Source organism: Coturnix japonica, chromosome 23 (assembly GCF_001577835.2).
Source record: "Coturnix japonica isolate 7356 chromosome 23, Coturnix japonica 2.1, whole genome shotgun sequence".
In the NCBI taxonomy this organism is placed as follows: Eukaryota; Metazoa; Chordata; class Aves; order Galliformes; family Phasianidae; genus Coturnix; species Coturnix japonica.
Window position 1 is genome coordinate 3659681 of NC_029538.1, and position 27978 is coordinate 3687658.

The following is a 27978-nucleotide window of genomic DNA, read 5'->3' on the forward strand; positions in this document are numbered from 1 at the left end:
GGGATGGGGCCGGGGATGGGGGGAGTGACTGCGTGTAGGGATTGATTTTGCTCACTGTCTGCATGCGGTGATTGGGAAGGAGTAACGCTGGGGAAAGGATCGGCTGAAAAGTAAGAACAGGAAAAGTAATTAAATAAAGGAGAGTGAATAAAACTATTTATAAAGATGGAAGTGAATTAAAAGAAAAAGAAGAAAGGGAAAAAAGAAAAAAAAAAATGGGGAAAAGAAATAGGAAAAACATAAAAAAATTGAAGAGCAAACCCTGCCCGCCGCCCGCCCAACCCGGCCCGGCCCGGCCCGGCCCCTCGCCCCCTCCCTCATCCCGCACGGCCCCGCTCCGCCCCGCTCCGCGCCCCCCGCACCGCCCCGAGCCCGCAGCCACAGCGGCCCCGGCCCCGTCCCGGCCCCGCCGCGCCCGGGGCAGGCTGTACCGTGCCGAGCCGTGCCGACAGGACCCGAACCGAGCCGAGCCGAACCGAGCCTGGCCGCCCCTCGATGCGACCCTGAGCAGCGCCGGGCCGAGGTAAGGTCGCCCCGCTGTCACCTGCGCTCACGTGTGGCCGCGCTCCGCGCTGAGCTCCTGCCCGTCGGGTCAGCAGACGCAGCGCTGCTCATCGCTTCTCCCCGTACGGAGATCGCTTTTCCAACCCTCTGCCCTGGGGAGCTGCTCACCCACCCGCTGCTCTTCAGTTCTTACGAGCTTTTATCACCCCCCGTTTCCCCCCCCGGTCCCGTTTAATCGCCCCCCGAGCGCTGTCCCACCGCGACCCGGCGCTGCCCGACCGCATCGCGCTCCGAACTTCGTGCGGGTAGAAGGGATTGGGGAACAAACTGAGCCCTGTGGGGCTGTGCCCGTGTGGGGCTGGGGCTGCCCTGGCTCTATGGGATGCAGCTTCACCCTAAAACATCGCCCCGAGCAGCGATGGGGAGGGATGGGGCAGCTCGTTCCCGAGCACTCGGAGCAGAGCAAGGTGCTTCTTAAGAGTTGCTGTTAATTGGCTCCTGCTCCTCCGAGCTCTGAATATTCCCATTGACCCACCGAGATCCCCCCGGCCGTTCCCCCGAGGGCTCAGCAATAACCCGCTGCCTCTATTTTCTCATCTGCGGGCGGCTTTGCTATAGGGAACATGTTTAATAAATCATAAGGCCGGTGAATTCCTGGGATTTTTATTGCTTCTGTAAAAATGCAGTTCTGATCTGTCTGAGAGGGACACTGGGAAACAAAGCGGCTCCGTGCAGGGACCGAACCCTGCGTGCTTAAGGCTGGGATGGGGGGGATGGAGTGCTGCGAGACCCCCACATGGGCACTGCCCACTCCGGGGGTGGCACGGTGCTGTTCCATCTGTTGGGGGCTGAGTGTTGAGCTGGGGATATGAGAGTCAAAGGGGGGGATGTGAGCACGGAGGGGGAGATGTTGCCCCCTGGATAGTGCCGGGCTGCGATGCCAGGGAGCAATGGCAGCCCCAGCCCCAGCCAGGCTTCGGATTACATTTTTCTTCCTCGCCCTATTGCCTGGGGGGGGAGAGAAGCAGTGAAAACAAAACTGGTCCGAAACAAAAAAAAGCCCTTTTCCCTCTCAGTTTGTTCCAGCCGAGGATTGAAGCTGAGAGCTGTCAGGGGCTCCTCAGGTCTTTGGAAAGTGCTGTCATCAGGGGGGGGCTCAATGCAGAGCTGCCCCATTGGGGCCTATGGGTGTCAGTGTGCTGGTGACCCTGCGCTGGGCTCCTTCCCCTCCGTGCTTTTGTTCCAGGCTGTGCACAGTCTGGCTGTGGGGAAGGGAGCTTTCCTTTGTACGAGCATTTAAATTCTTTGCAGTGATTCATATATTCCATTCATATGAAACGCAGTTGTGAGGAGTGTGAATGGGGACTGCTGGGGGATTTTGAAGGCAGTAAGCCCCAGAAGTGTCAGAAGTTATTCACACCTTGGTGAAATCAAGGATATTTCTGTCCGTGGCTCTTGGCAGGGGCTCAGCACAGCGTTGGGTTTTTGGTTTCCCATTTGGAAGCAGCATGGGGGGAGCACTGAGGCTGCTGTCTGCTCCAGCATTGGGGTCACAGCCCCCCAGCACCATCTATGGGGCTCCAGGCACTGCTGGGCTGCTCCTGTGGGGTGGCAAAGGGCAAACATCCCTGCCTCCCTCCAGGGCTGCTCTGCACCCGCTGTGCTCATGTGGTTGAGAAATCCCTCTTAAGAAGTGCTGCAAGGGGGAATCGGGCTCATAGCAATGGTCAGAGGGTCAAGCACGGCCTTGGGGGTATCTGTGTGCTCTGGAGGAGCTGGGGAGCTCAAACAAAGCAGTGATGTCTGAGCTGGGGTGCGCTCAGGTGTGGGGCTGGAGCCCATGGGGAGCTCTCGTCTCCAGGCAGCTCCACACAGCGTGAGCTGCTTATGTGCTGTGCAGCATCCCCTGTGATGCTGGTTCTAACGTGCCTGGTTCCAATGCTCCATCCCCTGTGGCATCTGTGATGTGAGGGACAGAACTCCCATTAGTGGGCTCCTGTGCCCATGGGTGCTGCACTGCACTGAGCTCCCAGCACAGCTCTGACAGCACCGGGCACGGCCACCTGCAGAACGCATTAACCCCATGGAAGGGGCGTGAAGGGCCCTTCCCTTCCCCTTTCTCACACACTCCCCCTGTCATTCTCTCATATTTCAACTTGTCTGCAGCTCGGAAGGCAGCAGAGTTTCCATTCCCCCTGTGCTAAAGAAAGCGTCTGTGACAACAGACCCAACAGCCCGGGAGAGGAGGGAGGAGGAGATGCTGAATTTCAGTTGTTTTTTCCCCCATTTCCCCCTTCCAAGCTTTCCCCTTTCACAGGGGCACAGGCTGTTGGGCTGATGCAGATTCCCCCAGCTGTGCTCTGCCCTGAGCTCTAATTAAGGCAATTAACTGCCTGTTTGGGGTAGCTGGGGGGCACCAGTGGGCACTGGCTCACACCCAGGGGCTCGCTGCCCCTCTGCCCTGCTCTCCCCTGGATATTCTGTGGGGGCTGACTGGAAAATCCCAATCCCTGCAGGAATCCCATAGGACAGAGCCCCGTGGGGCTGCAGGTGATGCCAGGAATGGGGACATGGCTCAGCCCAATGCTGTCCCCGTGTGACGGCCGATGCCAGCAGACACCATAAGCCTCTTTTCCCCCTATGTCGGAGCCATCCCTGAGTCACATCCCTGTGCCTCACCCTCTCCCCGGGGCTGTCTGCTCTCTGTACAACCCCGTGCATCGTCTGCGGACATCAAAGCACTGAGATCAAACCCAACTGTGCGGGGCCTTCTCGGCTGGATGGGTTTCAATGTCCTGAGCACATCTGCTCGGGGTCGTGCCGGGCAGTGAGGTCCATGGGCTGCAAACCTCGGGTTGCTGTGTGCATCCCTATTGCTGTAGGAGCTGCGCCCTTCCTTCCCTACATCCCACCCCAACCCCCCCATGTTCCCTCTGAACCCCCCCAGCACTATTTCCGAGTGCTGCAGACAGGAGTTGAGTGTTGTTCGGAGTGGGGAAGGGAACAAAGCAGCCCCAAAGCAGCTGCACGGGGTGCTCTCCCATCCCCTCCAACATCTGCGGAGGCTCCGTGGCCTCCCGTGGCCCCGATGTCATCTGAGTTCACTCGGTGCTGCCGAGCGCAGGAAGGAACCTCCGCCAAATCCCCGGCTGCTGTACAGCAGGGTCTCATCTCCTCTGCCTCCCCTGGGGCCGAGCCCGTCCCTCGGTCCCATCCACAGATGTTTGTCCTTAGAGACTCTCCAGGCTCCTCTGTGCAGGACAGGGTTTGGTGAGCAGGGAGGGAAAAAGCCCTTTGTGATTCCACCTGCTGCTCCGTGCAGGCAGCGAGGGGATGGAGAGGCACAGCCCCACTGTGGGTGCTTTGCACTGAGTGCTCAGCTCTTGCACTGGGGCTCAGTGCTCACTGCCCCATAGCAATGCCTCCATCATGAGGAGGATATGGCTCCAGGAATGCCCCCAAAATTCAGACCCCAAAGCTCGGGTCTGTGGGGCTGCACCTCCCGTGCAGATCTCCCTTGGCGGCTGCTGAGAGCTTCTTTATTGTTCCTGCGGAGGGTTTTGTTTCACTGCTGCCTTCCAAGTTCCCAGGGATCTAAATTGTAAAGAAGGGGTCTTGTAAAGAGCCCCATCCAGATGAATGAGACGATACTGCCGGTATCGAGGTGAGATCGATCCCCTCCTTTATGCGCAGACAATGCGGCCGCGGGAGCAAACAAGGACACAGCCTTTCTTCTGGGGCACATTAGCCTAAATCAGAGCCTCCTCTTTGTTTCCCCCTGGAACCAAAGCCCTGCAGCTGGGCCGCCTCGTGCCCAGCTCTGCAGCCACGTTTGGCTTCTCCCCTTCCCTACAGCCCTGAGGGTCAGCAGTGCCAGGGGTGCCCCATTGCCACAGGAGCAGCAGAGCTTTGGGGTCAGCACCCTGGTGCTCAAGGCAGCTCACTTGCTCTCAGCCCAGGTTAATTTGAAGGATGCACTGGGGGCTGATTTATGGCTTCCCATCAGAAAGCTGTGGTTGCATTCAGCAGCTGGGGTTGCATTTTCCCCTTGGGGACACTGGCACAGCTCTGTCCCCATTCCTCGGGGTGAGAGCCCAGAGCCTGGGTACACATCAGGGCACATCGCTGCCAAGGGGATATCGGTGTCAGGACAGCACAGCAGTGCAGATAAAGCAGCAGAGCCCTGGCACAGCTGCAGAACTCTGCCTGCATTCCACATAGCTTTAATTTCACCACTTATCGCCGTGCCTCCTGCTTGCTCTGAGTGCCGTGGGGTCAGCAGTGAGCTCTGCCATCCCACCTCTGTACGAGCCGCCGGTGCCCACCGAGGTTAACTATGTGGGTTTCTGCCAGAGCAGCATATTTTCAGCCTCAAACACGCATTGTCCGTGCTTTCAGAAAGGTATTCTCTGTGCCAGCCAGGGCAGAACCGAGCGCCCTGTTCTTGCTGTATCCTGATAGCACAGCCTGGCACTCCAGGTCCGATCCCCCACATCGGGGCTTTGGGTTACAGCAGCGAGACTTCTGTCTGCTCCCTGCCATCAATCCCAGTCCTCTGGGGCCCACAGAGATCCCACTGATAACCTCACCCCAAAACCTCACCTGCGCTTTGCTTTGGGTTGATGTGTGGTCAGGGATGCACTGAGCATCCCAAGCAGCTTTGGGGCTGGGGAGGATCTCTTTTGTAGTTATTCAGTGTCAGTGCTGAATGCAAACCATGAGCTCAGGTGAGCTCCTCCATCAGCAGATGGGCAAAGATTTGTCATTATTTTATACCCATACCGGTACTTTCCTCCCTTAAGGGAAGGTCCATCCAGCCTATAGGACTGACCCCGTGCCAAGCCGTGCCCGGGCAGCTCTTTGATGAAACGTGGGGCTCCTGAGAATTAATTTCATTCAAAACATTCTTCTCGTTTTTCTTAAAGCACAGCAAATCCGCCGTGCTTACAGCAGGAATGCACCCGGAGCGCTGCCGGGCAGACCTGAATTCCCTATGGTGCATGGATGGGATGGGGGCTTTGCTGGTCCCCCCACCAGGAGCACACAGGGCAGCCCCTGCCTTGTCCCACAGCAAAGGAAAGGTGGGTTTTTTGCCCTCCTTTTACACCCAGATTTTGCTGTTTTTCCTGGCAGCCCATCAGCGACGGCAGCTTTGCCCCCTTTGGCCTCTGGTCCCTTTGTGGGGTCAGGGTGCAGCCAGAAGCTGCCTCCCCCTGTCTGGCATTTGGAGGGCTGTGGGAGGAGGAACAACCCCATTTGTCCCAAAGGTCAGGGAAATGCCAGTGAGGCCGCAGTGTGGGTGACTGCCAGGCAGGCAGCAGCAGCTGGTGCTGAGCACTGTGCTGTCTGTAGGGTGGGATCTGGGCAGAGCCCACTGTGGGCTTTGTGGGGCAGCTCTGTGCTGGCTGTGCTGCTTCATTTGGTTACACTGAGTTTTCTCCAATTGAAGACTGGGGGCTGCGGGGCCCCCGATGAGGGGCTTTGGTGAGCCGGGCTGCAAGCCGATCCCCTTCTGTGGTTTTGCTGTTTTGGATGATACAAATTGTTATTCCAAGAACTACCCAGCAAATGGACCCCATTAACCCAGTCCATGGAGCACTGCATTGCTCGCCTTGGGGTGGCTGCAGGGATGGGGGCTGGTTCTGCATCACCCCGAGCTGGGCAGCTCTGAGCCACTTCAACTGGAGCATCCTCACCCCAGCCAGCATCGCCTCCCTCCATGCAGGGATGCTGCTGGCTCTGCTTGCGTTGGCTCCGCGGGGCTTTTTCCTGCATGGAGCTGGGCAGGAGCCAGTGGGTTTATAAATAAAAGCATCGGACACCTCTCTGGGTGGTGCTGAAAGTTCCTGAAATAGCCTCACAGCTCCGCCAAGGCTCGCGTGGCCGCGATGTTCAGCGTGGGGCAGGGCTGGTTGTGCTGCTTGGTGCTGGGCTCAGAGCCCCATTGGCATCACCCACCCCAGCACTGCCCCCAACCCAACCCAGAGCCCTTCCCTGCTCCATTCCCCACACAATAGCTTTGGGTTGGATGTGGATGGCTTTCTGCTCTTGTATTATTTTCTTTTAGAATTGTCCTCTAGAAAAATAGGATGAATAGGTCGAGTTAATTCTTTCCCCATGTCTCGTTGCCGCATGTGAAGTCCCATAAATCCCATGCAGGCCTAAGAGTGAGGCAGCCAGAAACCCAGAGCTCTGCGGGGCATGGCACGCTCAATCCGGGGGCTCTGATGCTGCCCATTTCCTAGAACCTCACTCTCCCCATTTCCTAGAAGGCAGAGACATGAACACACCCAGAGCTGCTCCCGTAGGCATTGAGGGCACAGGCTGGAATGGCTCTGCCCGGCACCTGGGCTGTTTGCTGCTCGGAGAGGTGCTTTGTTTCCCAGCAGTGCCCTGGAGCTGTGCTTTCCTGGAAGCCCGTGGGGTGCCCTGCATGCCTGGATGCCATCCCTGCCCCTTGCACAATTTGGTAACAGAGATGGGATTGATGAGCTGCCTGCTCGCCCTGGGGACAGCGCGTCTCCGGAGCGCGGCGCGGTGACGGATGTGCCCCGCTCTGGGATCCCATGTGATTTCCAGTCCTCGGAAGGCGCCTGGTCTGAGGTCAGCCCTGGGGCAGGATGGTGCCTGGCTGCCCCCGCAGCCCCATAGCAGCCTGGACCCGTGGGGATGGATGGCGTGAATGGTGTCCCGCTGCTTTGTGCCAAAGGACACTGTGTGAAGCGGAGACGAACCGCGCATTGCCTCATCTCCGCTCCCCTGGCACAGGGCAGAAGTAGCAAAGGGACAGTGAGGGGACGGCCCCCAGTCTCAGCCCTTGCGGCTCCGTCTCGCTGCCAGACTGGTTTATAATGGAAATAAGTGGTGGCCCCAGTGGTGAGGCCGGGCTGGCACTGGGCTGTGCGTGGGGTTGGAGCACTATAGGGTTTGGGAAGCGGGTGCTGAGCGTGGGCAGAGGGTGGCTCCCGCATGACACCGCCCGGAGCGGAGCTCTGCATGGAAAATAGGAGCTGAGTGTTTTTCCAGCTTGAAGCCTAAACAAAAGGTTTTGTAATAAATGCATCCCTCGGCCCCAGCTCTGCACCCGGCGCTGCCAGGACAAAGGCCAAGGGGCAGAGCTGTCCCATGCCCCTGTGCCACGGGGCACTGCCCCGCGCCGCCGCCAGCTTTTGGCTTTTTCATGCAAAACCTGCCCTTAAAAAAGCTCCTTCAGTGGGGTTTTGTGTGCTGTTGGCCAAAGCAGGGTGCAGAAATGTGGGAAAGAGGTGAGCAGCGGGGTGTGTGTGCCCATCAACACCAGCCAGCCATGACCAGGGGGTTTGGGATTCATTTCCTACAAGGAGGGCATGTGGCTGCATCCTTAGCAGGAACGGAGCAACCCTGCCCTATCTGAGGGCTAACAGAAACAAGTAGGTCCCAGCAAGAAAACATGCTGTCTTCTTCACTGATTTGCACCGCTGCTTGAACTCCAGGTCCCACATTTTGCTTGGCCGTGCATCAATGGTCGTAAAGACAGCTGAGTTCGGAGCTCTGTGCTGCACCGGGACACAGGGCTGGCTGAGGTGCTGCCAGACCTTTGAACTCACACACATCTCCCACTTCTCTGCAGCTCATTTGGAGCCAGCTGCTCCCGTGGGCTCCCTTCACAATTCAGGGCCAGAAGTGCTTGTTTTCCCCTTGGGATGGGCTCTGCTGTCCTCATCTGCACCCCCATCCCACTGCTCAGCTGATGGGATGAGGATGGACACTGAGGTCTGGGCAGGGGGACCCAGAACCCTTTACAGCAGCTGAGAGCAGAGGTTGGATTGTGCTGGGAATTAGGAGCTTCAGCAGCGTGGCTTCAGGTAGACAGCTGCAGATTGGCATAACTTGGGGCTTAAGGCTTTGTGTTCAGCTCAGAGATTGGCGGTGTGTGGGTACATTGGCCACCATTGGGTATGTGGTGCTGAGCATCAGGGTGTTGGGTGCTGGGCAACACTGGGTCCTTCTGTTGGGTGGGTGGATGGATGGATGGGGGATGGATGGATGGAGGAAGGGAGGGAGGGATGGTGGGATGAAGGGATGGATGAGCTCTGGGTTGGTGCCTCAGCTGAAGGGTTCAGAGGGAGCTGGGAGGTTTGGAGCACTCCCCAGACCCTGGAGAAGCTGGAATTCCCTGCAAGGCTTTCAGCTGTGAGACAAAAGAAATGTGGGAATGACAAAAATAAAAACAAATATATATATAAAACAAACCAAAACCCCAAAACCCCTCGAACTGAAAAATCAAACCAGCTGATTTCGCTGGTGTTGAAACATCTTGTGACAACGTTGGACACATTTTTTCCAAACATGATTCTGGGAAAAAAAAATTGAGAAGACCTGATTTTACCCAACCATTTTACCCAACCCTCCTCCATCCCCATAGCTGCTCACGTGCCATGGGGCGCACACGGTGTATCCCCAGCATAGAACAGAGCCCCACTGTGCTGTCTCACCCCACCACCAATTGGGCTGTGCTGAGAGGGGGGGACACACAGCAGAGCTCACATGGTGCCCCCCCAGATCCCCCCCCATCCCCATTCTCAGCATGGAGCAAAATGAAACTGGAGCCGGCGGCGGCGCGGGGTGGGAGCGCGGTTTCTGGTAGCGCCGTGTCAGAGTTTCCACTGCACACCTCGGGCTTTCTGGGACCACGAGGCGGCGGACATAAATTCAATTACATGAAATAACATAAACGAAGGGTGTCTGAGGATGGGGGTGTGAAACCCGCCCGGCAAAGACCTGCTCAGGGAGGGGGAAAACAGGCGCCGTGATGGAGAGGGGATGGGGGCACGCAGGGCTCAGTGCCTTGAGCTGCAGCCATGGGGATGGGGTGTTTGGGGCTGGCTGGGGAGGAAACCGTCACACTTATTTGTTTTAATGGGTTAATTGACAGAACACAGAAAAAAAAAGTCACATGCCTTAAACCCATGAAATCCCCTGGCTGAGGCTGGGCTTGTCAGTCATCCTTATAGGGCACAGCGAGGGCAGGACCAAACAAGGGGCCCCACTCCGGTTCCGTCCCCCCATAGCGCTGGCCCCACACCTGGTGCCATCCCCAGCACCCCATGGATATGGGCAGGATGGGGAGCCAAGAAGGAGCAGTGCCCGGGGGAGCGGGGCCAGCACCTCACTGCCCGGGAATCCAATCCTTCCTGCCCCCCTCCCAGCAGCCGAGGCTCCCGGTCCTGAAATGTATTTTAATGTAAACCTAGCTCTAAGGCAGCTTTTTCTCATTTTTAAACTATTTCATATCAATCCTTGGCCTGACATTTGTTTTCTTTGAATTTGGTGGGGAGCGTGGTCTGCATTGCTGAGGATATCTCCTCAGGAATCTTGGCAGAGGCTGCTCCGTATCTTTGAAGAAAGAGCAAATGCAAAACAGAAGGGCCGATATTAGAGGAGCACAAACAAGATTTCCCTGCACTTACCCCAGAAGCTGCAGGGCTGTGGGTGCTGGGGGTGGCACAGCACATCCCCAGCATGGGATGAGCCCATAGTAACCCCAACTTAGGCAGTGTTTGTGTCCCCAGCTGGGGGTCATCTTGGTCTGGGGACCCCCAGGTCCTCATCACAGCACAAATACAGGAGGGAATGTGGCTGTTGGGGTGGGACAGGGAGGAACAGTGGGATGCTGCAGGGCACCAGGATTCACATGGGGGTGTCCCTACAGTAGCACAAGGATGCGATGGATGGAGCACATCCATCCTTTGGAAGGCAGCTGGGCACAGAGCTCACTGCTCCATGCACAGAGCTATGGAGAGGGATGGGGTGCCAGGAGGTGCCCAGCTGTGCTGACTCAGTGGCATCTGCTGAAGGCTTCCCAGGCACAAAGTTACAGCACATCCTCAGCACCTGCCCAGAAACCGACCCATCTGTATGGGACCAGACGGATGCTATTACATTTATTTATAAAATATACTGTATCAAAGAGGAGAATAAAAGCACTCCAGAGGAGAAGGGAGGAGTGCCAAGCCACTTTGCCCAGCCTCAAACCAGTGCTCAGTTTTGGGGCTCAGCTGTGGCTTTGGCTGGGGTGCGGACAAGGGTCCCCAGCAGCCCCAAAGCCCCCAGCATCGCCCTGTGGCTCAGCTTCCCACCATGGGTGATGCTGGGACCTCAGCAACCCCAAACAGAACACAAGGGCTGAGCCCCAGTGATGCAGGTGCAGCAGGGTGCTGAGCAGGTGCCTGGGATTTGAGATGCTCAGGGCTGATCCTGTGCAGCTGTTGGTTTGGTGTCCCTATACCACTGCAGGGTGCTGAGAACACCCTGAAAATGCCCTCAAAGCATCCATACTGCTCAGCATGGCCAGGCAGCAGCTCCCATCCTGCAGAACCAACTTGGGGACAGGGCCCCATAGTGCAGGACAGCACAGCACAGCTTGCAGGGCTGAAGGCTCCAGCCTAGACTACAGCATAACATCACCAAACCAGCATGGCACAGCTCTGGCTTGGAGCTACGGTGCCCAGCAGGTGATACACAACACAATGTGACCCATTGGCATCACCACCCTCATTGAGCAGCACCCAGCTCCCAGTCTATGCCTTTGGTTTAGGGAAGGCACCATTCTGCCAGAAGGAGGAGGAGAGGGGAAGAAGAGAGGAGGGAAAAATAAAAAAGAAACCCCACAAAAATGTCTTCATAACAGGAAACGTCTCATAAAATACCTGTGGTTTGGCATGTGAAGTCTGGCTGGTCCAACTATGCACCTGGCAGGCAACCCTGCTATTAGTGCTGCACAGTCTGAGATTTGGCAGAGCTGAGGTTGGAGCCGGAGCCCTCTATGGGGCTGGGTGCAGGGGAACGTGCCCACAAAGACCCATAAGTCCCTGTATCCCCTAAGGGTGCAGGGAGCCAGGCAGAGCATCCTACACCCAGCTACAGAGCAGCCCCAGCGTGCTGCTTTTAAGTCCTGAGCAGTTTTAATTGGCTGAGCTCTTAATTGGCTGAGCACAGCTGGGTGAGGAGCTGCTCTTCATGATCCTAAAGCTGCGCTCCTGCCTGGATGCATCACACCACGGTGTGGGCACAGCATTGCTGTGTGCAGCACTCAGGACCCACCTGCTGCTGGATGCAGTGAAACAGCGGATTGTGATAAGGGCTTTAAGAGCAGAAACATTAAGAGCACAAACCACATTTGGACACACTGGGGCCTGAATTTTCCAGGCCGATCTACATCCCCACCAATACACACACCCACAGCTCTGTAGGCATCACGGTGCCACCGTCGCAGTGCGCATCAGCTGCGATCAGCCCTGAGTTTTGACAGCTGGGGGTGAGGGATTAAGGCCTGAGCTGTGCCCTGTGTCAGGCTCACGCCTTGCTCACGCCTTGCTGCTCTGCGGCACACGCACACCCAGGGTCACTAATCCGCCTTAGCCAACCCCTGACCCCACAGCTGTGGGATCAACAGTGGCACCAACCCCAGTGTCAGCACCGCAGTGGGGATCCGGGCTGCTCAGCACCACGAGGAGTGTGCAACGTGTGCATCCATGCCACGTCCCATGTGTCATCATCCCTTGGGGCAGGGTGTCCTTCCCGCTGCTCGCTGCACGTTGCACATCACACATTGCACGTGGGCTGGGTGTGCTGGGAGGCGAGTTAGGACAGGGAGCAGCACCCAGCGTGGGCTGTGTATCCAGCACAGTGCAGCTGGTTGGGGGGCAGCCTCCTGTGCTTACAGCCCTCCAACTCACCCCGCTGCAGCTCTGCACCTCGCCGTGCCCTGAGCTGCCCCGTGCGCTCTGATCGCCTGCGGTAGTTGTTAGTGCAGCAGGAGTTAATTAGCACGGAGCCCCCAGCTCTGCAGTTCATTTGGCTGCAGCTCCTGCCTGGATCGAGTGCTGCGGGTGGACACGGCCAGCACTGACTGCAGCACGCTGTGAGCTGCGGTGATGGGGACAAAGGGCAGTGCAGCGTGCTGTGCCATGCCATGCCATGCTGTGCCATGCTGGGCTGTGCCAAACAGTGTGATGATGCCATGCCATGCTGTACCACGTTGTGCCATGCTGTGTCATCTGATGTGGTGCCATCCTGTGCCACTCTGTGCCGTGCTGTCCGATGTGATGCTGTGTTGTGCCAAGCAGTGATGCTGTGCCACCTCATGCCATACAATGCCATGCAATATGATGCTATGCCGTGCCATGCTGTGCTGTTCCATGTGATGTGATGCCATGATGCCATGCTGTGCCTTGCCATACAACATGATGCAATGCCATGCAGTGCCATGCAATGCCATGCAGTGCCATGTAGTGCCATGCCATGCCCAGCCAGCCCCGTACCAGCCCCAGACCCGGGGCAGCAGGAAGCTGTGTGCAGATGGGGTGGGATGTTTTTCTTTCGTCAAAGAAAATGTTTTCTTGTTCCCTCTGATGAAGGCTGGGCGAGGCCCTGGATCCGCGCGGTGCGTACAGCAGCTTTTGGCTGCGATCCGGCGTCGTGCATTAAGGCCTCTCTGTGCCAAACCTCTCCCTGCGCTCCTGCACTGCTCGGCCGTGCACTGCTTTGGCTCCCACAGCCCGTCCTGCGGAAACACCGTGCTCTCTCTCTCCTTTTCAATAGCTCACTTTTCGTTTTCGCCTCCTTTTATTATTATTTTTAAAGCATGCGTAGCACAAACCCAATCATTTACCTCCTGCTGGAGACCGTCCAGCCCCGTGTTGGGCTTGGAAACCCTCCCTGCTGTATTTTTTTTCTTTATTGCAAATGACCGGGGATGGAGCTGCTGGATGGGACCCGGTGGCGGCCAAGTGCAGCCCACCCACGCGCCGATGCCGCCCCACGCTTTCTCCTTGCAATGTCCACGCAGAGATGGGGGATGTGTTTTGTTGTGCAATGCTGCACCCATCCCCATACCCAGACACTGATCCTCGTGTCTAAGTACTCCCAGTGCACAGCACAGGGATGGGCATGGGGTGGTGTCACCCCTCCTGGTAGCTCATGAGTGTGGCCAGAGGTTGGTACAGCTCTGGTTGGATCCAGGCTTGGATCTGGGATTGCTGTGACCAGCACTGATGGGGCTTTTACTGCTGTTTAAACAACTTCTCCGCTTCACTGACCTCCAACCACCAGCTCAGCTCCCCCGCAGACCGCCTGTATTGACTTTAAAATAATTAGCCTTGGAGCGAGCGGGCGCTGAGCTGCCTGCCGGCCCCGTCCTTAATATCTAAATAACAGCAGCCATAAATCAGCCACAGCCTTAGGAACAAGTGCGGGGTTGTGTGCGCGGGGCCGTGCCGGGGGCTGGGACATGGGGCTGGGGGCGAAAGCAGAGAAGGTGCCAGGGCTGCGCTGGATGGTGCTGGGAGCACAAGGCACAGCCTGTCTGCGGGGCTCCCCCGGCCCCACGCTCCTGTGAGAACAAGGTGACACTTCTTGTCTCGGCTCTTGGACTGGAAGTGTGAGATTTTTCTCTCCCTGGTGCTTTCATTGCGTGCCAGGGGTTTTTAACACGTCCTGCTCACGCGGTGCCGGGGGAGTGCGGCGGCTGTGAGCTCTGAAGCTGTGCCAGGGGTCCCTTGTGCTGTGCCAGGGGTCTCTGTGCCGTGCCACCACACCTTACCGGGGGTCTCCACGCTGCATCAGGGGTCCTTGTGCCATAGCAGAGATCTCAGTGCCATGCCAGGGGTCTCCGTGCTGTACTTGGGGTCTCCATGTCATACCAGAGGCTCCTGTGCCATACCAGGGCTGTACGTTCCATAACAGATCTCTGTGCTGTATCAGGGTCTCCAGGTCATCTCATCACAGCTGGGAGCATGGGGACCATCCCTGCTGGCTCCCAGCCCCATACAAGGAGCAGCCCCAGAGGATGGACCCATTATGTGGCTGCTAGTAGCAATTAACCAGCACTGCTTAATGCAGCTCTCGGGCGTGAAGGAGCCTCACACACACTGCGTGCACTTTATTCATCGTGCGGATCTCCAAATGTCTCCCTTTGGTTCTTATGAAGTCACCAACTGCAGGGACCGGGTGGTGTGGGACCAGGGGCTGGAGGTCCCCATGCCTCATCCCAGCCCCACAGCCCATGGGGAGTGCAGCAGGACTGCTCAGCTGTGTTAATGGAGAGCACACATCCCCCTCTGCTCCAGCTGTGCCAAGGAGTGGGACAGCCAGAAGCTTCCCATGGGGACACTGTGTCATGGGGGGACAGGGCTGGGTAAGGCCTGGGTGGCAGAGAGGAGAGATGGGGAAGGAGAGGATGGGATGAAGTCAGAGCCAGAGGCACGGGGGTCATTCCAGGTAAGGCAAACAAATAAATAGCTGATTCAGGGGTTTGTTCTCCTCTTTTATTTAGCAGAAACCGTATTTTTACAGCTGCAATCCCTTAAAATGGGATTTTTTTCCCCCCCTTAAACAGATCCCTGTAAAATAATGCTTCATAAAGAGCAGCGTTCCTCTGCTAAACCCTGCAGACAGACAGCAGCACGGCTCCTGTCGGACCCATCCGACACCTGCAGCCTCATTCCCTTTGCTCAATTGCTTTCCTTCTGTTTGTGTTGATGCATTTATTTCTCCCCTCTTTGCTCCCAATTTTCTTCTTTTTTTTCCTCACTGCTGTTTCAGCAAAAACCATCCAGGAAATTCCGATGAAATCCCAGCACACAGCAGCCCTGCCCCGGCGGGGAGAAGCAAAGAAGGGCTTAATGCTCATTAATTACCACCACGGCTCAATTATTGCGAGGAGGAGGGAAACAAGCACATCACGTGTCATTAAGCTTCCAAAAATAAGCAGCATTTGCAAATCAACCTGTTTGCACCGAGCTGAAAACGTCGCTGGGGGGGAGAGGTGTCTGCACACAGCGTGTTTATATCCAATAAGGGATATTCAGGCTGGGGATGCTGCTCACACATGGGGCTTTCCCGGCACCAAAGGGTGTATAAAGCAATGGGGAATTTCACTTTGGGGGGTCCCACTCTATTTGGGGCCCTTCCTTTGGGGGTTGGCATCACGGTGCTGCTGGGTTCCTCACTGCTGCTCTGTCCACAGGAGCATTGTGGAGCAGGATGCTGCCGGACGCTGCGGTGCTGCTGCTGCTGCTGCTGCTGGTTGGACTTCGAGTGGCTGCAGCTGGAGGAGCAGCCGGATACGCGCAGGTCAAGTACATGCAGCCCATGGTGAAGGGGCCCCTGGGACCCCCGTTTCGGGAAGGCAAAGGGCAGTACCTTGGTAAGGGGCGCTCGGAGGGGGTTGGGAGAAGGGGGGGGTGATGCTGACTGCGAGACCAGATCTGCCTGCAGCATCCCATAGCATCCCTCAGCCACTGAGCTCTGCCCAGCACACCCAGACCACATGGTCAGTGCTCTCTGAGCAGGTGCTTCGACCCCTAAAAAACCCCAAGGGCTATCTGTCAATATCAGCATAGAGAAGCTGACCCCCCACCCCCCATCCTGGTTAAGCTCACTCTGGGAGCTCATACACAAAGCAGCCCCGCAGCCCTTTGCTCTCTTCCTCCCATCCTGCCCATTTGCAGTGGCTCTGGGCTCGTCCTCCACCTATCCTGTTTCCCTGTCTGTGTTTCACACCAGCTGGGAAAGGAGAGAAAGGGCCAAGTCCAGAGCTGGGTGACCCAGCCCAGCATAAAGTGAGAGTGATTTCCTCCACCACACGTGTTAAATCAATCCCCACCAGGCGACATGTGCTGCTCGCAGGGGCAGAGGAGCTGAGGTCATTGCAGGGAGCAGCCAGCCCAGCTGCAGCTTCCAGCTGAGCCACAGCCCTTCACACCCGCTGGCTTTGAGCTGCTGCTTCCACCTTGTCTGCTTCCACCTTCCATGCACATCCTGCTTCCATGCCATGCATTCATGCATGCATTCCCTGCTTGTCCTTGCTGCAGAGCCCTGCTCTCTTAATGCCCAGCCACTGGGATGGGGCAATCCAAGGGGTTAACAGCCACCGGGACCCCCCAGGAAACCCAAGTGTTGGCTCTGGGAGGAGAAACTGGAGAAAGCTCAGCTGCTGGTGGCTGATTTACTGCAGGGAGGAACAGCTTATCAGGAGTTGAGCTCAGCACATGTGTCAGAAAACACACAGTGAAACCTGGAGCCGAAACGTGCTGGGAGCCCCCACTCCCTGCCCCCTTCTCAGCTGTTCTAGAGCTGCTCTCTGAATCCCAGCCAGAGACACAACCTTCCAGCTCAGCCTCACCAAAGAGCAGCACTTCAGCTGCTGATGGGCCGGGATTCAAGTATCTCCCTGCTGCTTTTCCTGCTTCTTTTCCTCCTTCCATGCACATCAAGGCAGCCCATGTGTGCTGGGGGGCTGCACAGGTGCCAGGCTGGAGTGGGCACAGGGCTGCAGTGATTCAGGACAGAGCAGAACAAACAGCAGGTGGAGGACCCCTGCTGAGCCCCCCAAATAACAACAGGAGAGATGGAGGCAGGTGGGGATACCTGTAGCTCCCGCATCCCTCTGAGCTCCATGCTGTGTAACTGCTCCTTTGGCAAGGCACATCCCTGCTACTCCCAAGCCTGATGTGGGGGCCGGGACCCCAATCTGGGGGACCAGGGCTGGTCTTTGGGTGCCACATAGTGAGACAGACAGGGCTGTTTGCCTTGGGGTGCCAAGCAGCTGCTCCAACCCCAAAGTAGAGTCCAGGGTGAATGGACGCAGCTGTGGGCAGGGGCTGGGCACTAGGATCCATATGGCAGTGCCCATGCATTGCGCAGGGCCAAGATGAGAGCTCATAGAACTCCTTCCCCCTTCCCCTGCCCCAGCTGGCTCGGAGCATTAGCATTCATGGCAGCTTTGTTCATGCTTCGAGGGGAACACATAACCCCATGCTGCTGCTGTGAAACGCAGAGCTCCGAGACATGCGTCTGTGGTAAGACATGGGCTTTTGAAATCGGATACCGCTGGGGCTGCAGTGTCCCAGTTTCTCCCCACTAACGTCCCCGGTTTGGTTTTCCCGTCTGCTTTTTGGCCGCCTGCAGGCTGGCAGCCCATGCCTGGCCTTTCTGCTGTGCTGCTCCGTGCGGCTGCGTGAGCAGCTTCTCCTTTCCACGGGCTCAGCTGTAGATCCTCGTTCTGATCCCATGCAAAATGACCTAGAAAATCCATTCTTTTCTAACCATGGCAAGAAGGAAAAAATAAAACCGGGTTGGGGATGAGGAAGGGGGGGGTTGTGGTGGTGGGGGGGAATGGGGGAAGGAAGCACATTGAAATCATTTTCCGGATAAAAAGTTTTCCAGAATTCAAGCCCCAGAAATGTTCCTTTATGCCCTTCACGTCTCCCTGCTTTCCTACACGGCTTTTGGGGTGAGGAGCACAAACCCAGCAGCAGCTCCATGTGCTGCATTGCAGTGCATGGGGCAGGCTGAGCGCTGGGGATGAGCATTGGCAGCTGCCACCCTGCTCTGTGCTGGGTGAGCTCGAGGTGCCGAGTTCTCTTCCCTTCACGTTTCTAGCTGTGCTCCTTCCAAGCTCTCCCTTCATTCTGAGCTTCCCCAGAGGCATTTTGCTGCGTTTCCCCTTTCTCACCCATTCCCCATGTCATGTGTTGCAGCACCCGCCCGCGCTCAGGGGGTGATTTATGCTCACGTCTGCGCTTTTCTCGCGGAGCTGCGGTGGGCATGTAATCCGGCCCTGCTCTCTTTGTAGTCTCTCAGCCCATTACTTTCTTTCTTATATCCGTTTGCAAAAGAGCTCTATAAATTCTTGAGATGTCAGGCGGCGGCGGCCCGCTCCCAGCTGGGCTGACTCACTTGGACGCGGTCGAGGCTGCGATTCCCTCGCAGCTATTGGAGCTTTTCCTCCATCCTCAGCGCTTTTTCCTTTGGAAGTTTCTCTCCACTTCTCTGGATGGGGACAGAAAACACCACCAATGTGTCTTAATGAGTCGCACATCACCTCTCAGGGCCCTCAATAACATGCCAGTGCTGTCTTTTTAATCCCAAAGGGGACCCAGCCATGCAGAGGTCTCCAGGCCCCAACCTCACGGGAATCATTTAGGCTGAAAAAGACCTCTGAGATCACTCAGTCCAACCCCAACCCATCCCACCATGGGATCTCATCCCTCAGCCCCATAGTGTGGCAAAATGGAGGTGCTGCCAACTGGAGGCACCCCAACATGGCAGCTCAATGTGTCCCCAATCAGCTGCCGCCCCAGTAAAGCTCTGTGCTCTCTTCTCTCTGCAGATATGCCGCCGCTGCTGCCCATGGACCTCAAAGGGGAGCCAGGACCACCAGGGAAGCCCGGCCCACGTGGCCCCCCCGGGCCCCCCGGATACCCAGGAAAGCCGGGCACAGGGAAGCCGGGCATGCATGGTCAGCCAGGGCCTGCGGGGCCCCCTGGCTTCTCTGGCATTGGGAAACCTGGCATCCCAGGACTGCCTGGCAAGGCGGGTATGAAGGGGATGCCCGGAGCCAAGGGTGAACCTGGCATGCGGGGAGAGCAAGGGCCCAGAGGTCTGCCCGGCCCCCCAGGGCTGCCAGGGCCCGCTGGCATCTCAGTCAATGGGAAACCAGGACCCCAAGGTGGCCCAGGGCTGCCGGGGTTTCGGGGTGAGCCTGGCCCCAAAGGAGAGCCGGGACCCCGTGGGGAGAGGGGGATGAAGGGTGAGAATGGAGTGGGGAAACCAGGGCTGCCAGGGCCAAGGGGCAATGGTGGCCCTCCTGGCCCTGCAGGGCCGCCAGGACCTGTTGGTGTTGGCAAACCTGGCCTTGATGGGCTGCCTGGAGCACCAGGGGAGAAGGGTGACATGGGCCCCCCTGGGGGGCCGGGGGTCAGTGGGGAGCCTGGCCCTGCAGGGCCACGGGGGCCGCCCGGCATCGATGGGATCGGTGTCCCAGGTGCAGCAGGGGTGCCAGGGATACAGGGCCCCATGGGGCCAAAGGGGGAACCGGGCATCCGTGGCCCCCCTGGTTTGCCAGGCGCCACAGGCTATGGGAAGCCAGGCATGCCCGGCCTCAAAGGAGACCGCGGGCAGCCCGGGGTGCCGGGAGCCATTGGTGATAAAGGGGAACCTGGAGTTGATGGTGAGCCAGGTGAGCAGGGCCCTGCTGGTGTCATCGGGCCACCGGGCCCACCGGGGTCCATGGGGCTGCCAGGCAAACACGGGCTGCCAGGCCCCAAGGGTGACGCGGGGCCCAGTGGGCCACCGGGAATGCCAGGGATGCGAGGTGACCAGGGCCCAAATGGCTTTGCAGGGAAACCAGGAGTGCCAGGAGAGAGGGGCCTGCCCGGCTCACAGGGCCCCCCCGGCCCAGCAGGCCCCAAAGGAGAACCAGGGTTCATCGGCCTCCCTGGGGTGCCAGGATTGACGGGTGGTCCCGGGCCCAAAGGGGATGGTGGGATCCCGGGGCAGCCGGGGCTGAGGGGTCCCTCCGGCATCCCCGGCTTGCAGGGACCTGCAGGGCCCATGGGGCCTCAGGGGCTGCCAGGGCTCAAAGGGGAGCCGGGGCTCCCCGGGGTTCCTGGTGAGGGGAAGATGGGTGAGCCTGGCATGGCCGGCCCCATCGGCCCACCAGGAATGCCGGGAACACCGGGGCTCAACGGGCCGCCCGGCCCCCCAGGGCCACCTGGACCACCAGGAGCACCGGGGGTGTTTGACGAGTCGGGCATCGCGGGGCTGCATCTGCCCGATGGCGGCGTGGAGGGGGCTGTGCTGGGCAATGGCAAACCAGGCAAACCGCAGTACGGCCGAGGGGAGCTCTCTGCCCGCATTGCACCCGCCTTCACCGCCATCCTCACCTCCCCCTTCCCGGCGTCCGGCATGCCCGTCAAGTTCGACCGGACTTTGTACAACGGGCACAACGGCTACAACCCGGTCACAGGGATATTCACCTGCCCCGTCTCCGGCATCTACTACTTTGCCTACCACGTTCACTGTAAAGGCGCGAGTGTCTGGGTGGCTTTTTTCAAGAACAACGAGCCCGCCACCTACACCTACGACGAGTACAAAAAGGGGTACCTGGACCAGGCGTCGGGCAGTGCCGTGCTTGAACTGAAGGAGAACGACCAGGTCTGGGTGCAGATGCCCTCTGATCAGGCCAACGGGCTGTACTCCACGGAATACATCCACTCCTCCTTCTCTGGGTTCCTGCTTTGCCCCACATAACGGCTGTTGGGCGCATTTCCTTTTCACCCACTTTAGCCATAAACTGTCATGTTTTTTTGTGTCTTTTTTTTTTTTATATATATATATAAAAAAAACTTTTAAAATTAATACAGAATCACTGGGAAGAACGCGAGCCGTTGTTGCGGGACGTTGCTTCACGCTGTTCGATCCATGAGTCAAAAGGGTCATCGGAAAAGGAGACGTTTTTCTTTCTTTCTTTCTTTTTAGGGGCAGGAGGAAGGGAGGGCGGGAGGTAACTTTCTCAGTAAGGTGTATCTGGAACAGCTTTTCCCCCAGTGACTGCACATCAAGCACAGGAACTCGCTTGGGATGGCAAGGATCTATTATGAGGTACATTGCTCTGTGATCCACAGAGGGCAGCACAGCGGATTGGACCCCTCCAGTCTACAATGAGTGCCCTCGTTTCCCATTCTGAGTACAGTCAGATAAACACAGCCGATGTGGTGGATGCTGTTTGCTGACCAGCACGGGGTCCCAAGCACTTACCACAAACACATACAGCAACAGAGATCCTTGCTGGGTTGAGGATTTCCCTCCCGAACCATCCAGTGTCCAAGTTTCAGTCTCCCTGATGCCTGTTTCTTCAAGCTGCTTTGAAGCAGTGTCTGATTCACTCCGGATCCAGTGTGGTTGGATTTACAATCAGAGAACATGGAACACTTCATGCATAAGCACCTTCTTAGAATAAGTAAATATTATTTTTTAGCCCTTCCCCAGCACGTTTAGGAACGAAACCATCCAGGCATCGGTCTCTGGGAGGACGACAGCCTGTTGCAGGGACTCTGGGACCCCTGTGCTAACAGCGGTCCTCTCTTGCATTAACCCAGCAAGCCCGAGGGCTGCTCCTATCCCACACAGAATCACAGAATTATCAAGGTTGGATACGTTTCTTTGCAGCCCAAAGACTTGGCCTCACAGCACGTCACCCCATGCCAACACAGTGGCACTGCGGTGTGCCAGCAGATGGAGTTTGGCTTTCCCCGCAGGAGCTGCCCACACAGCCTGCTTGCACTGCCCCACTCCTTCACCACACGTCAGCTTTCACATCAGCATTCCCTATCTTCTCTTTCTTTCAACCAAGGAGCAGCCATCGCTCTGACATTCCGTTCCGTCATCGTACAACGGTGCTATGATCTACTTAACAATGTTACATACAAGTGTAGTGCAATATGGTTCTGTGAGAGCACGCCATTCCAGGTGCATTCCTCTGTTAAAACATTCCCATTTGTTGTTGCCGCTTTGTTCTCTTAATGCTTGAAGATGCCATTGGACCAAACAGGAGCTGCGAGGTTCTGGGGAAGGAATGTGGGATGCTGACCACGTGGCTGCTCTGTCCTTGCCAACGGGAGGAATGGAACTCTGTTGCTTTGCAGATTTTCTCATGGTGGAGCAGCAATCAACACCTGCACATAGAGGAAAGCAGATCTCATCCCAGGTGAGCTGTGTGCTACTGGAGGTGATCTGCTGCGTGCCCCTCTGCAAGGGAACATCCCCGAGGAAACAAGGATGATTTGGTCACCAGCTGAGCAGCTGACAGCCTTACATTTTCCTAAAGCCTTCTCTATGGCCAAAGAAACAAAACGCAGCAAGAACGAGACTTGGGGCTGCTCTCCGGACAGACTGTACGAGATATTTAAACAACTTTGGTTTGGGTTTGGTTGGTTGTGTTTTCTTTTCCTCATGGAAACATCCCCAGCCCTGCGCATAAGAAACACGAAGGAGGTGTGAAGCTGAAGGGGCAGCAGTTGGGGCTGACGTCCCTCTGTGCAGAGCTGCAAGTCGTGGCGTGATGAAACTTTCTCAAGTTGAAACGCAGCCCCAGAGCTTTCTGATGCCACTGGATGCTGTGAGTCCTGACAGCAGGGAGGTGCCAGGCCCATTGGGTACTGCTTATTTCCCAGCAGGAACAGGAGCCAAAAGAATCCCCAGATGTCAAAGTGGAAGCTCGAATGCTTTCCTCAAGCCCAGGCTGGGAGGAGGGCTGAAGGACTGAGCCTGCGTCCCTGTGCCTCCTCCATCAAAGTGATCCCTGGGGATGCAGCACAGACTGGAGCTGGTGAGGTGGGATCCCAGCACACTGGGCCCGGCTCAGCCAGCAGCCCCGTGGCACACAGTGTGACGTGCACACTACCTGCAGGAGGTCAGCAGCTTCCACGTGCTCCCAGGTGGAAGCTCAGTCCTCTTCTTCAACAAAGCGACTTATTTATACTGTGTTCTAACCTACGTTCAGCCTTTCTGCTCTGTTCTGGTTTGCTGCAAACGTCATGTTCTATCTGGCAAAAAGCAATGGCAGAAATACTCACTATAACCAAACCAGGAACCCGTTGAGCGCTGTAGATATTGTTTTGCAATCTCACTTTCCCTTCACATCAACCGTCACCAACCCTCCACAGCTGCATCACCTGTTACACGTAGAAACAGAAAGGCAGAGATGTGACACACACACATACATGGGCTCCAAGGACGATGCAGAGGATGAGGAGCTGCTCACCAACCCCAGCACGGGCAGGAAGATATTTTGGAGTACTGAGTGTGTGATATCCACCAGCAGGGAGGGTTACTGCATGGTGTGTCACACTCAAGAACCAGGTTGGGTTGGATGAAGTATGTCTATTTTTAATGATGAAAACTGCATTACAATGTGCGTTTTTATATACAAATCTTTACTATTTTTTTTTGTTTTTTTGTTTTTAAATTTGCCTCTAGTATCTCCATTTCTAACCTAGCATTTAGAGGTTTTTAGTTTTGTAAATACTTATTACATGCACTGTCATAGTCAAAGTTGGTCTAAAATGCACTCTTTTGGTGATCAGAAACTGGCCTTCGGAACTAAAACTGCAGTACTTGATTGTATTGACAAACCATCAATAAAACTTATTGTACAAAGCTGGGCTTGGCTTTGCTTTTGTCCTCCTCGCCCCCCCCAGAGCTGTGGGTATGGGACAGAGGAGACCACAGCTGTGGGGCAGAGCTGAGTGTTTCAGTCTGGGTTTCATTCCTGGCCTAAAACAAGCTCTATTTTTTAAACAGGAAACTTCTGTCCTTCATGAGTTCCAAACGTTTTAAAATTCTCCAGCTCCTATAACAGGAAAACGTCCTCTTTTTTAAACAGCCCCATGAATAATCTGACATCTCTGGCAGGAAAATGTGAAAAATCTGACATTTTACACCTCAGATCTGCAGCACAACACAGAAACATACGAGAGAGCAAAATTCCACGTGATCTCAGAACAAGATATTCATTTAAACAAGTAAAACCCATTAAAGCACCACGCAGAAGACTGGCACACGAAGGAAGCAGAGGCAGGAAGGTCTGGAATGACCCCACACACCCAGGTTTTCCACACGTGCACACAGTGTGAAACCCACAGCAGCCACGTGCTGTTACCAAAAGGCAGAGAACTCCATTTGTGCTCAACATCCACATCCCAGGGTCACAATTAGAGAGATAACAGAGAGTTACATTGCCACATTCACATCTATACACACTTTCATATGACGACTGCTTGCCTCTTCCCTTTTGGTTTTAATTATTAGAAGCCTGTAACCCTCTTCAGAGGTGCCATACACAAGCTATTATTCCCTTTCTGACCAGCTCCCTTGGGAAGGTTTCAGATTTAAAACTGGAACGACACAGCTGTGCTGGAATATTCCTACCCAACGGTACCAGCTTCAAATCCCAACAGTCTTTTCATCTTCTTTTAACCCTTCCCAAGAATTCAGTCCTTGCTTAACACTACGTTTCATGATCTTTCTCCACGCACAGATTTAAACAGCAATCTCCCTTGGTGAGAACAGAACAGAATTAAAAACACACGAATATGAGGATTAGGAACTAAGAAATGGCTGGAGTAGCTGCAGGAATGTGAGCCAGCTATCCGAGGGAACACAAAATGCAAAGCAATCCCTTCTCCAATCTCAGCCACTTTCCATTCTGCCTTTAATGAAGTCAATCTCCTTGTGAGCTCTGCTCATCTGCAGCATCCTCACTCCACACTGGAGGAGGCAACCTGTCCCTCCACACAGGGTGGCCTCCAGGCTCTCCCATAGGGTGCTTCTCTGAAGGCTCCCACCCAGATCCTTTTGCTTGTCAGTTGAGAACAAGCACTCACACTTGTCAGTGTTTTAAGGACATGCATCCGCTGCTTGAGAGGCTGCTACCAAAGGAAATGAAGGACACGGCAGTAGAGGAAAGCAGCAAAACATCTGTGGATTCAGACACCACTTAGGAATGACAAAATGGCACAGTTATAAAAGAGTGGGACAAAGCAAGCAGCAATCTTATGAAAACCTGACACTCTTGTACTTCAGAGATGCCCCCACTGTCCAAGGCACCACATGCAGCCATGTCCCATCTCTTCAACCCCAGCTTGTGCTTCCACCTCTCATAGCAGCAGGTGTCTCCTCGATGGAGGCTCACTGCATCTGCACGGATCCACCACCAACTTTACGACCAGAAAAGCAGAGGCAATCACCTACTTTGCCTTCCAGACACGCACTCCCTTCAGAGCCGTTGGCAGTACAGTTCATGTAAGCTATTTGCCATCTTCTGTGTCTCTTGAAAAGCTTCACAGCTCTGCTCCCAACTCAGGGGTATCTGTTCTTCCCCGTAATAAGCCCCTGCAATGGCTCCTGCCATGGTAGCAATGGTGTCTGTATCACCACCCAGAGAGATACAGTAGATGATGGTCCTCTGCAGGTTGTTGTAGTGTTCAGGAATATCTGGGTCAGCTTCCATACAGCGCAGGAAGGAGTAAATGGCAGTGGGGACAGACCTCAAAGCAGCGATGCCATTGCCTGTTAACAAAACCAACCACCTTCAGTGCTGCAGAGCACTCCTGTCCTCTTTCCCACAGAGGCACCCTTTCCCTTTTTCACTGCAATGTCACCATCAACGCCTTTATTACTGATTTTATCACCACAAGCTTGCAGGAGACTCCCCACGGTTCACCAGTACTGCCCCCACCTCAGACAACATCCCACCTACATCAGAATAGCCTGACAGGACACATTTACTTAATCCTATCCAACATTAAGATCTGAGAGCCATTAGGATGAGATCTTAGAATAGGAAGAAATATCCTTCAAGATAGTTTTCATTAGCAAGACAATTTTCTTCCCACAAACAGAGGGTTGGAACTCAAAGAATTTCATACCTAATTCAAACAATACATCCGCTTTGGGAACGCTGCTGAGCTCCAGAAATTCCTTTATTTTCTTCAGACGCCTTGAAAACGGTAAGTCCTCAAATCCCAGCCTGGAAACAAGAGTGCAGTGAGAGGCTGTGAAGAGTCAGAGTGGACTGCACTCTGCAGGGTTAAGTGCTCTGTACAGCTACTTACGCTCTGGCATCAGTAAGAGACTTATCATCCGCCTCTACATCCTCCATGTGGCTGATGAGCTGCTCAAGGAAGGTCTCCCTGCTGAGCTCTCCCTGCAAGGCGAGATGCACTGCCAGGGCCTGCAGGATGGCCCCGTTGTAGCCCAAGGAGTTGGCATGGGTTAACTCAGCACTGAGCTTTGCAAACTGTGAATGAAAACGTATCATTAGCGAGACCAGAGTGGGACCCACCCAGCAGCAGGCAGTCACAGGGTGCCCCAATGAGCCCAGAACTGTACCTTCTTAACATCCTGAACATCAGAATAGGTGAGAGGAATGCCTGCAACCCTCATGGCACCACCATTTCCATAGGAGCCTTTCCCGTTGAATTGAGCTCTTGCTGGCTCAAACACATCAGTGCACTTGGGGCTCAGCAGCTTCTTAAAGACATTGACAACAGCCATCCCATAGCCCCTGTTGGGTTCCTTCTTGTACTCCTCAGCAAACCTGCGTGGGCAAGACAGCAGCAGTTACACAGGCGAGAAGGAATACAAGTGAGTTAGCAGCATAGGGACAGCTCTGTGATAGCCAGGGTTCAACTGACTGACCTCAGTGTGAAAAGAGGGCAGGGTGTATGAATGGCGCACAGACGTCTCCCACAACCCACTTGTTTCCCTCTCAACTGAGCTTTGAAATAGAAGCAAACTGGAAACATTTCCCTGGGTCACAACCACAAAGAAAGTCTTTTGTTCGAGTTCAATGGAAGTGTTTTCTAAACAAATAAATGCCCTCCTTTAAGTGGAACCAAATGCTACCAGGGCTGGGGATCCAAAAGGGAAATGGATCATAAACAAAGCGAGGCTGACCTCACTAATATCCACCAGCTAAATTAAGCACAGACACAAATAGCAACAAACAAACATGTAAAGAAATGCTTTCCCTCACCTCTTGGCCATGTCAACTTCATCAAACTCCCTCTTGGCCAGCAGGGATTGCACCACAGACCGGCTCATGGCCGTGTCATCCGTGTAGGTAAGAGTTTCTGAAACAGAGAGATACGAACTTCGTCTCACCACCCATTTCCCTGCGAGTGGAGGCCCAGAGACCCTCTCACAGCTCAATAGAGGCCCAGAGACCCCTCACAGCTCAATGGAGGCCCACAGATCCCCTCACAACTCAATAGAGGCCCAAAGACCCTCTCACAGCTCAATGGAGGCCCAGAGACCCCCTCACAGCTCAATGGAGGCCCAGAGACCCCCTCACAGCTCAATGGAGGCCCAGAGACCCCCTCACAGCTCAATGGAGGCCCACAGATCCCCCTGCAGCTCAATGGAGGCCCAGAGACACCCTCACAACTCAGTGGAGGCCCAGAGACCCCTCACAACTCAATATAGGCCCAGAGACCCCCTTAAAGCTCAATGGAGACCCAGAGACCCCCACACAGCTCAATGGAGACCCAGAGACCCCTCACAACTCAATAGAGGCCCAGAGACCCCTCACAACTCAATAGAGGCCCAGAGACCCTCTCACAGCTCAGTGGAGGCCCACAGACCCCTCACAACTCAATGGACCCCATCCCATCCCATCGCTTCCCATCCCGGCCCTGTATCCCCCCCCATAGGCCGGGCCTACCCCACCTCTCTGAGCGCTCCCTGCCGGCTCCCCCTCACCGCCCGTGGGCTCCAGGCCGCTTAGAAAGCTCATCAAATCCTGCAGCTTCACCACGCTCCGACCCTCGAACACGGCTCCCAGGCAGTCACCGAGCAGAGCTCCGGACAAACAGCCCCGGAATCGAGAGGGAGGAGGCCGAGAACGGGACAAGGCAGCGCGGCCTGAACACGATCCCGTCGCCGCCATCTTGCGTCGCAACGCCTCCCGGACCGGCAACAGCGCCCCCTTGCGGCGTGGAGGACTGAAAGGTGGAGCCGAGGGGACGCGAGTTCGAATCCCGCCGAGGAACTCGGGGTGCGGCTGCGGGATCCCAAACTCAGTGTGTAACATTAGGGCTAAGGGGGGACCCCATGGGGCACACGATCCATCACAAAACGCTTCCAGCC

At 55.9% G+C, this 27978-nt stretch overlaps 2 protein-coding genes across 4 annotated transcripts; one reads left to right on the forward strand and one right to left on the reverse strand.

Annotated features, from left to right (window-relative positions):
- Positions 1 to 364: 364 nt before the first annotated feature.
- COL8A2 (collagen type VIII alpha 2 chain) lies at positions 365 to 23487 on the forward strand. Of its 2 annotated transcripts, XM_015883240.2 has the most exons (3): positions 365 to 523; positions 15512 to 15691; positions 18659 to 23487. In XM_015883240.2, exons 2-3 carry the CDS (start codon positions 15529 to 15531, stop codon positions 20578 to 20580), a joined length of 2085 nt encoding a protein of 694 aa, XP_015738726.1. In that variant the 5' UTR covers positions 365 to 523; positions 15512 to 15528; the 3' UTR covers positions 20581 to 23487. The 2 variants fall into 2 exon arrangements, with proteins under 2 accessions (XP_015738726.1, XP_032304851.1); XM_032448960.1 differs by lacking the exon at positions 365 to 523 and having other exon boundaries at positions 14781 to 15691.
- ADPRS (ADP-ribosylserine hydrolase) lies at positions 23197 to 27937 on the reverse strand. 2 transcript variants are annotated; one of them, XM_015883255.2, is made up of 6 exons: positions 27592 to 27937; positions 26867 to 26963; positions 26221 to 26428; positions 25944 to 26128; positions 25758 to 25858; positions 23197 to 25398 (listed from the first exon to the last, which is right to left on the reverse strand). In XM_015883255.2, exons 1-6 carry the CDS (start codon positions 27920 to 27922, stop codon positions 25106 to 25108), a joined length of 1215 nt encoding a protein of 404 aa, XP_015738741.1. In that variant the 5' UTR covers positions 27923 to 27937; the 3' UTR covers positions 23197 to 25105. The 2 variants fall into 2 exon arrangements, with proteins under 2 accessions (XP_015738741.1, XP_015738740.1); XM_015883254.2 differs by having other exon boundaries at positions 27559 to 27937.
- Between the last annotated feature and the right edge of the window lie 41 nt (positions 27938 to 27978).